This window comes from Sphaeroforma arctica (assembly GCF_001186125.1).
Source record: "Sphaeroforma arctica JP610 unplaced genomic scaffold supercont1.180, whole genome shotgun sequence".
NCBI classification, from domain to species: Eukaryota; class Ichthyosporea; order Ichthyophonida; genus Sphaeroforma; species Sphaeroforma arctica.
In genome coordinates this window covers 101,709-111,721 of record NW_014040378.1, presented here as the reverse complement: position 1 = coordinate 111,721, position 10,013 = coordinate 101,709, and the positions used below count along the sequence as shown (strand labels likewise).

Below are 10,013 nucleotides of genomic sequence, written 5' to 3'. Positions count from 1 at the left end.
GTGTATATGTGTATATATATATATGTGTGTGTGTGTGTATGTGTGTGTGTTGTATGTGTGTGTGTGTTTGTTTGTGTGTGTGTGTGTGTGTATGTGTGTGTGCGTGTGTGTGTGTTTGTAAATATAAAAATTTTAAAAAAGCAACTCAGATACACGTGAACGTTTGCCTTACACAGGTAACTATATCAGATGCAATGATACTCTTGGAATAGCAATCGTTGTTACCATACCAAATGCAGTGAGACGATTTAAGCCTCAGCCTTGGCATTTCTTATGTTTGGGATTGTCCTTGCAGATGATTCTGAGCTTCCCCTTTCGACGCACGAACTGGCAGAAACTACACACCAGCTTCAATGACGCTTTATACTTCATGGTTACGTTATTACTGTACGTATAGATTTGCGGATCAAACTCTCCCGATGTGAGTTGTCAACTTATCCGTTTCCTATTTGTCGGTGACGTGACTGATCGTGTGTATCTATTGATATGGGCTATAATATCTGGCTGAAATTTGTTTTTGTTCATAGAATGGCCAAAATGTGTGTCAGCAACAGCATGTATTCAAAATTGTAAACCGCACCACATCTCCCACCAAGCGGCCAGACCCCAATGACCCAGTCCCTGAACCCAGTGCCCCAGTCCTCAACCCAAGTGATCCAGTACTTCACTTCAGTGATCCAGCCCCTGGGCCTGAAGTCCTGAATCCAGAGCCCTCTAGCGTAGTCCTTACCCCCCCCCCCCCAGGAATTCTACTTTTTTTTGTTAACGTTTATTATTGCTGTTCAACGTCTGGGTGTAAATTATCGAGTGAGTTTTATTCAACGTTTATTACTGCCGTGATGGGTGCAGACTGTTTCAGACTGTAAATAGAGTGTAGAGTGTAGAGTGGCGAGTTTTACTTGTGTCTATAGAATAAAAACACCCGAGTTTGGAATGATCTCTACAATCGAAAACTTGGTTTTTAATAATAGTTGTGGGTTATGCTTCATTCTCCTATAGTCCCATCTGTGACTGTGACTGATGAGCTAGGAGCGATTACATAGAGCGATGGGAATTATGGACTTTTAATAAACTGCAAAAAGGGCACGTGCACTCTCTGGCCTGTGATGTAGGTCCGATTACAAGTATCATTATATATATATACATATAGTATTTATATAAAGCAACAATGAGCAATTCCTGCAGTAGTTATTAGTAAGGAGCATACTTAACAAGATCGTACCCACGGACACAAAGCCCTTCGTTCTGCACTTGCACTATTGAGATATACTTAGATATATCTATTGGACTGTCCTCAATAGTTGCGTACGGACCAGCGTCTAAATACAGACTCTAGCATAAAGTCCTCGATAGTATCAAAATTTTACACTAACAACTTTCTCCAAATCAACATAACACCATGGTATCTCTAGCTGAACCCCGTCGTAAGACCAAGATGTCATTCGACCCCAATAACAAGACCTGGCAGAATGATGAAACCAAGTTTGGCAAAACACTTATGAAGAAAATGGGATGGTCAGATGGTGACGGTTTGGGAAAGGAGAGAAAGGGAACAACATCGCATTTAAAAGTTAAAGTGAAAAATAACTCCTTAGGATTAGGCGCAGACAAGCAAGGTGCCGGGGATGAGGCGTGGCAGGATCTGCAGGCGGGATTCAATAATCTGCTCGAGAACTTGACCAACGCACACACCACGGGAGAGGTCAATTCGCACAAGAAGGCTACTACAAAACTCGAAGACAAGACTAACGCCAGTAAACGCAGGTTTTACGGAAGGTTTGTGAAAAGCAAGGATGTGTCCAACTACACAGATCACGATATGAACCAGATTCTAGGTAAAAGGGACGCACTGGCTACAAAGGTAGTGGAGACTACTACTGAGACTATTGAGTTGGGTATGGAGATCTCGGAGGACCAAGACCAGTGCAAGGTGTCCGGTCTGGTGACTACGACGAATACAGTCAGTATGACAGACTACTTTGCAAAACGATTAGGTAGGTATATAGATATATATATATAAACGTATATTTATATTCATGTACAAGAATATGAAAGTTGCGTTTATGCTCTAGCGTGGTTATAGTTATGTATGTGTCATAGAGCATTCTTGTTCATGGTACCAATGTGTGTTTCCTGATATGTATAAAGGTGCTACTTATGTATCTGTATACAGTCACTATTTAACGTACATCTCCTATCACCTGGCCACTCAATGCAAGCTCTGCGTGTTTAGACCATGATGTGAGGGTGTTTCAAATGCACTATTCTTCGCATGTGGTATTGCAAACGAGATGAAGGAAAGCAGTATAAATTACTATTAAGCTCGCATGTTTCGATGTATTTTGTAGGAAGTATATGGCGCACATATATATATATATCTACATGTACATTGTACATACATACATATCTGTATATGTAAGTATGTATGTATGTACGCGTATACGTATATAAATTTATGCAGATACTTATAAAATTTATGCGTGTTTTTATTTCAAGTCCGTGTGTGTTCACATTTATATATATATATAAAGTTCAGTCGAGTATAGCTGTATTTTTATATTCATATATGTGTTTTATATTCATTTCTCACCTGTATTGGTTGCCTATCAAAACAAAGTTAAATCTATATAGATATTTATATCTCTCTCTAGTCTATTCCTGCTTTTTTTTTTCTGGCGTTTACATCGTTTTTTCTGGTTTTTATTTCATATCATTGATTTCCAACTTATTAATAGTCATCTTGTGAATACTCATATTTATACGTACTTGACTGTTTGCAACAGCCGAGAGGAGAGCAGCAAGTAGTGTCACGCCGATTGGCGACAGAGAGGATAGTGTGGCCTTAGAAATTGTAGGTAGCACCAGTGGCGGTAGTACAAGTGCAGATAGCAGCGTGGTCACAAGCGATGCGGAGGAAGTCGAGGAAGAAGCCAGTGTCACAGTACTGGACGATACAGAGACTGACAGTATAGTAGAAAGCAAGGCTGAGAAAAAAAGTAAGAGTGGAAGCAAGAAAAGTAAGAAAGAAAAGAAGAGCAAAAAAGAGAAGACAAGTAAGAAAGACAAGACAGCGGTTCCGAGCGAAAGTGTGACTGGTGTTGGAAATGAACCGATATCTAAGAAGGAGAAGTCAAGGAAACGATCAAGGACTGCGGAGGATGTTGAGGAGGTACAGCAGCCACCAAAGAAAGCCAAGAAAGATAAGGTAATGTGGTATGGACAAGAGTATATTTATATATATATATATATATATATGTGCGAATACATGTACTTCTGCATTTTTATATGAATTTGTAGTCAGATGCTCAAATTAGCAGCTTCCACTCGAGTTTTACAACCGGATTAATGATGGCGTTCGCCCCTGAATTCCTGGCACGTCTCTATTGCGATGATATCTGTTTGTAATATTATCCTATATTGCTCCCCTATATTCTTTACGTGATTTCGTGTGTAGCAGTAACATGGCACAATGAATCAGTTGAAATTGTAAATATGTTGATATGTCACAAGTCTCCGTCTGTTATTTTAGCATCAAACCGCTTCATAGACTAATCGCGGTAAAAACTATCATTAACATCGTCCTGGATCGTTCCATGTGTCGTAGCAGGTGTGTGTATGCGTGTATTTATCTCTATATATATATGTGAACATTCTGTCATCCATCACGTGCTTTTATCATATATATTTTTCCTTGTCGGGTTAACTGATAAATTCGTTGTTATTCGTTACCAATGTGTATACAGAAGCACTCCGATGCGTCCCAAAAGAAGGAGAAGAAGTCATCAAAAGAGAAAAAAGCTAAGAAGTCCAAGAAATAAGTATTCAATAAGAAATAGAAGTTCAACTCATAGTACCTCCTGATTTTTCAATGCTAGTCATAATTTATAAAGGACAAAATCGTGTGTTTTTCCAAGGTGCTTCAATATTCTTTGCTTATTTCTTTTACGGGTTGAACGGTCGTTCACTAGTATCGGAGCCCAATATTGAAACATTGACCAGTTAGACATTATATTGACATGTTGAAGGACTTTTACAAGAATACACATTATGCATCTTAGTATGTACTCAACGCGTCGCCGTCTAGATACCATTCCCTATTATAACCGTCTAGCCTACTTTACTTAGTGAACAACTGGCGAGATCTGTTGCATGGATACATGCGTACTGAAATTCAATGATTAAATGTAAGCGATTTTGATTTATTAATTGTGTCGAGCCCGTGTCCCTTTCTTTGAATAGGCAATGCAAGCAGGACTGTCTCCGAGTGGAGAAATCATCATTTTACCTCAATCGTAAAAAGTCACTCACTTGATCGAATGAAATCGATTCTGTTCCCGTGTTCCACGACATAACCCGCCTTTTTCAAGAATGTCTACAAATGAAGCATTTTACAGAAAAGCGGTACTCCCAAATAAGCCAGAAAAAGCAAAAGTTGATTTACTCCTGATTTCGCTCTCAATAAATACTTGACAAATGAAAATTAATAATTCATCGACAAATTTTGCTTCAGGAATGCTACAGCCAAAACTGAGTACCATTAACCAATCATGTTCACGAAATCAAAGTCGCTGCTGTAAAATCGTTCTCAATTCTAAAATAAAGAGTTGATTGAAATCGCCGTAGAAGTCATTTACAGCCAATCAATCGTGTGTATAAATATAAGAACCACGATTTTTTCAGCGGGGTATGCTTCTTGTAAAGTATCACCCAATGGGCAATGATACGCCCACATTCGTGGCTCGCAGTAGGGGTAGCCCATCGATACATCTCAAGACGTTTGTACTGCATGCGTCTTTGTACAATGTGTTCATATCGATAGAGGTTGTTTCTTCAGGTATTCTGATCTACTATTCTGCAGCTTTTTTAAATCGCTATTTCGTAAAACAACTTGCGCAAAACTGGGTTGCGCTTGAGCAGGTTTCTCAAGGCAGCCAAACTCAAAGATCCAAGTCACTGATTTTATTGAACATAGATTTGTGTGATATGAGAGAAATATATGTATACACTGTTTCAGGTAATGCAATTCATTCTGTCATAGAATAGATGGTAGAAACAATCGCGCACACATAAAATATAACTTAAAAGATATACAAGGCTCAGACGTATACCTACATAGCGCACGTACGCACATATAGCTAAGGCTATCCACGTTTAGCTTAACGTACTCCTACATTGTCTGCCTAATGATAATCGACTCAGGCATCATGTCTCCAGGCATGCCCGATTCTAGTAATTTTCTAACCTCAGTGGGTATGGGCGCAAACCAAACTGCAAAATCAACGCAGCAACAGCAGTATAGAAGTACAGATGCGATAATGCGCGGCACCATGTCTAATCCTGATTTTCAGGGGAATAGAGACAAGACTCCACTAACATCTAGTTCTTTGTCTGAGACATCCACAGTACACGGACGCCCATATTCTCTAGTTGAGGGACCAAATAATCCTTTGTTCTTCAACACCCCGATGTCTATGAACCAGAATCTCAACCAAGTATTGGGTCAGAATCCGAGTCATAACCAGACGTTGGCACAGGGATTAAATTCTGGACTCAACTTAGGGATGCCAAGTTTTACACCCTCGCAACAAACGCAGCAAATTGCACAGCAGCATTTCCAGCAATCTGTGCAGTTACAGACAAACCTAATGTCGCAGCAGCCACAACCGCAACAACACTCGCCGCAAGCTGTACCAATAGGGCAACCACAGAGTGCACAACAACTGCAGCACCAACCTAACTCGCCATTGAATTCGCTGAAGTGGGGATTGAATTCGCCATCGCCCGAGTTGCAGCGCTCATTCACCCCAGGACAACTGGCCATGCATGCGCAGCCCATGAGGCTGATGCAATCTATGTCGATGGGCTCGTTTGATCGAGCAAACATGCGCGGCAATACAAATCCATTGTGGCAGATACAGGCAGTACCGGCACAATTCAACCGACAGGATATGAAGAAGGCGGCTATGCGACCACGAAATACACCGATCCCTATCAAAAGTAAGGTATCGGCCGATGGGACTACCGGTGTTGAGAAGCCGGCAGAAGATGCACATCGTAAAGTGCGTAAGCGCCGTGGGTTTAAGGAGTTGGTGCGCAACATCACATGTGCGTATAACGGGTGCTTGCGCGTATATGCAACAGAGAGCTCTCTACAAACTCACATACGCATCAAACACAACAACATACGTCCACAGGGTTACGAAAAGCCTGTTAAGAACAAAGAAGCGAAGCGAACTGTCTCCACATCTGTATTACTGACCGCTAAAAATACAGACACGGCACAAGTGTCGAATACAGAAAACCCCAGCGATGAGGCTGTGAAATCCAGTGCGGAACAATCTGAGCGAACTGCCGATTTGGTTCAGAGCAATGAAAATTACAATTTGAATCAGCAAACAAAAACCGCAGAAACTGAGAAGGGTACCATGCAAAAGAAGACTGCAGATATAAAGGACAAGGAGCATGATACGAATATGTCGTCCATCGCCGAGGCTACGGATGGCGAGTTATTCTCCATGGACCAGCATGTCTCTAACATTCTGAGCGTGTCGGAGATGCCTTCGCTGAAATCAGTACAGAGTGATATCACGAACTATCACTCCTCCATGCTTCATTCTACCAACACCGGGGGAGCGTCCAGCACAACCACGCCAAGTCCTAATCTTGACAGGAAGCTTTCCTCTAGCAGTCTTATGCTCAACATGAAGTTAAGTGACTTGCATCTGGATGCGGAAACCCAGGCCAACATGCTGGTTAATAGCATACCTGAAAATGTAGAGCTAAACATACCTTCCCCTCACGATATGATGTCAGCACTGGACTTCGCACAAGATGATAAATTTCAAGATCTTACCCGAAGACACAGTATGGTAACACTGTCCAATGCACCTATGTGGGAGTTAGAGGACCATTCGACCGCTTTCGCGAATATGTTCAACGCTCCGGCCCATCAATCGTTGAGTTCCGCATCGGCTACACAGGCGAACAGCACCAGTCTAGCAATGGCGCTGGATGGCATTCCCGAGATTTCATCTCCCGAATTCCTACTGGGTGACTCGCATCTGACAGATACCCGGGGACTGGATTTGATGGTAGATGAGACCTTTGACTTCGACGATATGAACTTTTTGAACCAGGGAAGCTTGCTGCTTGGAGACATGAGCACTCTACTCAACTACAGCTGATGTGCTAAGGGTTTTGAAAAGTTAAAGTAATATATTGTAATTCATTGCAGGAGGGATGACGGTCCGGTACTCTCAGGATGTGATGATCGTTCGGCAATGTGTACGACAAGGTCAAACGCATTGCGAGAAGGTCGACCGGGACTGTACTAACTTAGATTTCAATAGACATAGAAGAAGAGGGAAAGTAATTTTAAGCCCGTTTAAAGGCTCTTATTTGGCAGAAATGATATACAAGTCTAGCACCAACTTGTTGTGGCGGTCTCTGCGAAATCGGCGTAGGCATTTACAACACATATAGACTCAGAAAAGGGATTTCCCCAACAGCGGAAGAATAGGACCCGTTGTTAAATATTCATGAGCAACACTTAGCCTGTATTTGGGGATAGGCTCCTACGCACTAGAGCGCTTACCTCTGGCCTTTGCGCTAAGCATAGAGATTTCACGGTGCTCCGGAAAAGGATTGCGCAACCTGACCGACCACGACAGGCATGATAGTCACGCATGAACAGAGAGCACCTGCATTTCAGTTCGAATGCTGAAGTAGTGTGCTATGTTAGTTTGCGAACGCTGAAAGTGGTTTGCTAGAACAGTGGTTCTGTGACCATGAGACCTACAGAGGTCTAAGACGTCAGAGGTATGAGAGGTGTGGCGACACTATTTCGATTTTACGTACGCAACGAAGTACGCACAGTTAGAACTCGCAAAAAAGCCCGCGAATGAGCGGAGGACAATTACACTAGGAGAGCACTTGCTGTACTAGAATTTGACAATAAATGTAATTCACAGAGTTGTTTTGTAGACATATTGGCGTTCGGATAATACATCGCGTGATGGTGGTACACACACAGAACATTGCGCGACCGTGTGAATGATATTGTTACTTCTCTCAACAGATCATAGTACTTTGAGGAGAGAGTGTATCTACAAGCATACACCTACACTGAATTAAACATGTCGAACAAACTTGCACCTCAGTATATGTGGAAATTCGTCTCACATCAATTCATCTCAATATAATAGAAAGGTCATGCAATCGTGTAGCTGGTTTTAAAGATCACGATGATCGGACCGAAGCAAAGCACCAACGCATGTATCCTTATTACATCGGGTGTCTTTTCTGTCTTATCAGTAAAACATGATTTCATGTTGCACTGGGTGTTTATTCTGATCTATAATATCTGTCACCTCTGATCTACAATATAAATGTGTATCTCTGGAATGCATGTGTCTGTAATAATTGGAAGTGATATTTGGATACATGTATTCAGAAATGTCGGTATCTGTAATATCTGTTCCTGTAACAACTAGCATCTATGCATCTGTGATATCTACAATATGGATCTATATTTGTAATTTGGTCGTCTCAACACTGACACCTGCATTAGAGTTCCCGCGTACGCCATCGAATAACCAATATGCAAATATTGAGTATTCCCATCTAGCAGCAGGGTGTTGTCACATCGCACCTCACCGCACCCTCGTCACAATTCTCGACCGAGCTACATCTCATGATTGCAATACTACAGTAGTTTTGAATCGTAGAAACGATTGAACCGTAGAAAATATGAAATGATCAATACTATTTGTGGCTAGATGATATAGCAGCATAAATCCTATTTTGAACCAGAATGCCAAAGGCTAATTTTGAACTTGTTATATTTGTATTTCATAGGAGTGACTGATCCTATCTAAAGCTACATGCCATCATAGTATATAAACTATACAATGCCACACTTGAACCCCTTTACATCACTGCTGCTGTAATTATCAAAGAGCTGTCTGTTGGTAAAAAGCTTTATTACAGCATGGTAGGTGATTATATATGTCTTGTGACTGTGTTTAGTCTGTCAAATTTCATACTCGACTTTCGAGAGAGAGGCATTCTATTACAAATAATATTAGGCTCTACAGCAGTACAGTCTACTATTTTACTGCCGGGGAGCATTAGCAAGCGAGGCTACCGAATCTGAAATCTCACAACATAAAAATGTAAAACGAGCAGTACAGTCTACTATTTTACTGCCGGGGAGCATTAGCAAGCGAGGCTACCGAATCTGAAATCTCACAACATAAAAATGTAAAACGACGTGACCCTCGGATCCCCGCTAAAATTTGCGTTTTGTAGATTTTAGAATACAACAGCAAGTCAAAATGTCGTTTTCTACACACGTTAATCTGTGCTGAATCTAAAAGCAGACAATATTTGCAACATATCGTGACGAACCTTCGTTGGTTATTTTTTGAGACATCATGCCGTTGTCGTTTACCAGGAACAAACGAATCACTGGCGAGAAATATCTGTGAATTGGTTTTAAAACAAGCCCGAAATATACATAGCCTTCTAAAAATTGTACCAAATATGACATATGCATAGCCGCTTTTTAAAATATAAAAAAGAGGCTATGAACTCATTGTCGGAGGCTATGACTCATTGCTTTTTATATCCCTTTTATACCCCCACCAATGTAGGGATTCTAATTGAATCGCACACAAGAGGACAGGAAGTGATATTGTGATCATGTGTCTGATTCAAGATTTCTTTATAAATGATAACAGTAAATATAACGAGTACGCTAGCAAACGTGCCACTACACACTTATATTAAATACATTTACATTACTTGTTTTAGCATATCCTTACAATATGTCTGATGCACCTTCAAATGCAACTGTGTCGGAAATCGATGACGTTAACGAATTGAAGGATGACATTTTAGTTGACAGTCCAGCCCGATATTTGGGTCTTATGGGTCGCGTGGGAAGGTAGGCTGTTTAAAATGTACGTGATATATTGGCTCTCTCTCTATATATATATATATATATATATATA

The 10,013-nt window shown here is 41.0% G+C and overlaps 2 protein-coding genes across 2 annotated transcripts; both read left to right on the top strand.

Moving 5' to 3' along the window:
- The first annotated feature begins 1,160 nt into the window (after positions 1-1,160).
- Positions 1,161-3,911, top strand: SARC_03515 (hypothetical protein). Its single transcript, XM_014302694.1, has 3 exons — positions 1,161-1,994; positions 2,784-3,205; positions 3,744-3,911. The coding sequence occupies exons 1-3, from the start codon at positions 1,400-1,402 to the stop codon at positions 3,816-3,818; spliced, it is 1,092 nt and encodes a 363-aa protein (XP_014158169.1). The 5' UTR covers positions 1,161-1,399; the 3' UTR covers positions 3,819-3,911.
- Positions 3,912-5,204: 1,293 nt separating this feature from the next.
- SARC_03514 (hypothetical protein) lies at positions 5,205-7,970 on the top strand (the record flags this gene model as incomplete). Its single annotated transcript, XM_014302693.1, has 1 exon — positions 5,205-7,970. One exon carries the CDS (start codon positions 5,205-5,207, stop codon positions 7,182-7,184), a length of 1,980 nt encoding a protein of 659 aa, XP_014158168.1. The 3' UTR covers positions 7,185-7,970.
- Positions 7,971-10,013: the final 2,043 nt, after the last annotated feature.

Excerpts from the sequence above, each read along its gene's own strand:
- SARC_03515 (XM_014302694.1), top strand. The coding sequence starts at position 1,400 with ATGGTATCTCTAGCTGAACCCCGTCGTAAGACCAAGATGTCATTCGAC. Across the intron at positions 1,995-2,783 it reads CTACTTTGCAAAACGATTAG|CCGAGAGGAGAGCAGCAAGT; the intron begins GTAGGTATATAG and ends TGTTTGCAACAG. Across the intron at positions 3,206-3,743 it reads AGAAAGCCAAGAAAGATAAG|AAGCACTCCGATGCGTCCCA; the intron begins GTAATGTGGTAT and ends ATGTGTATACAG.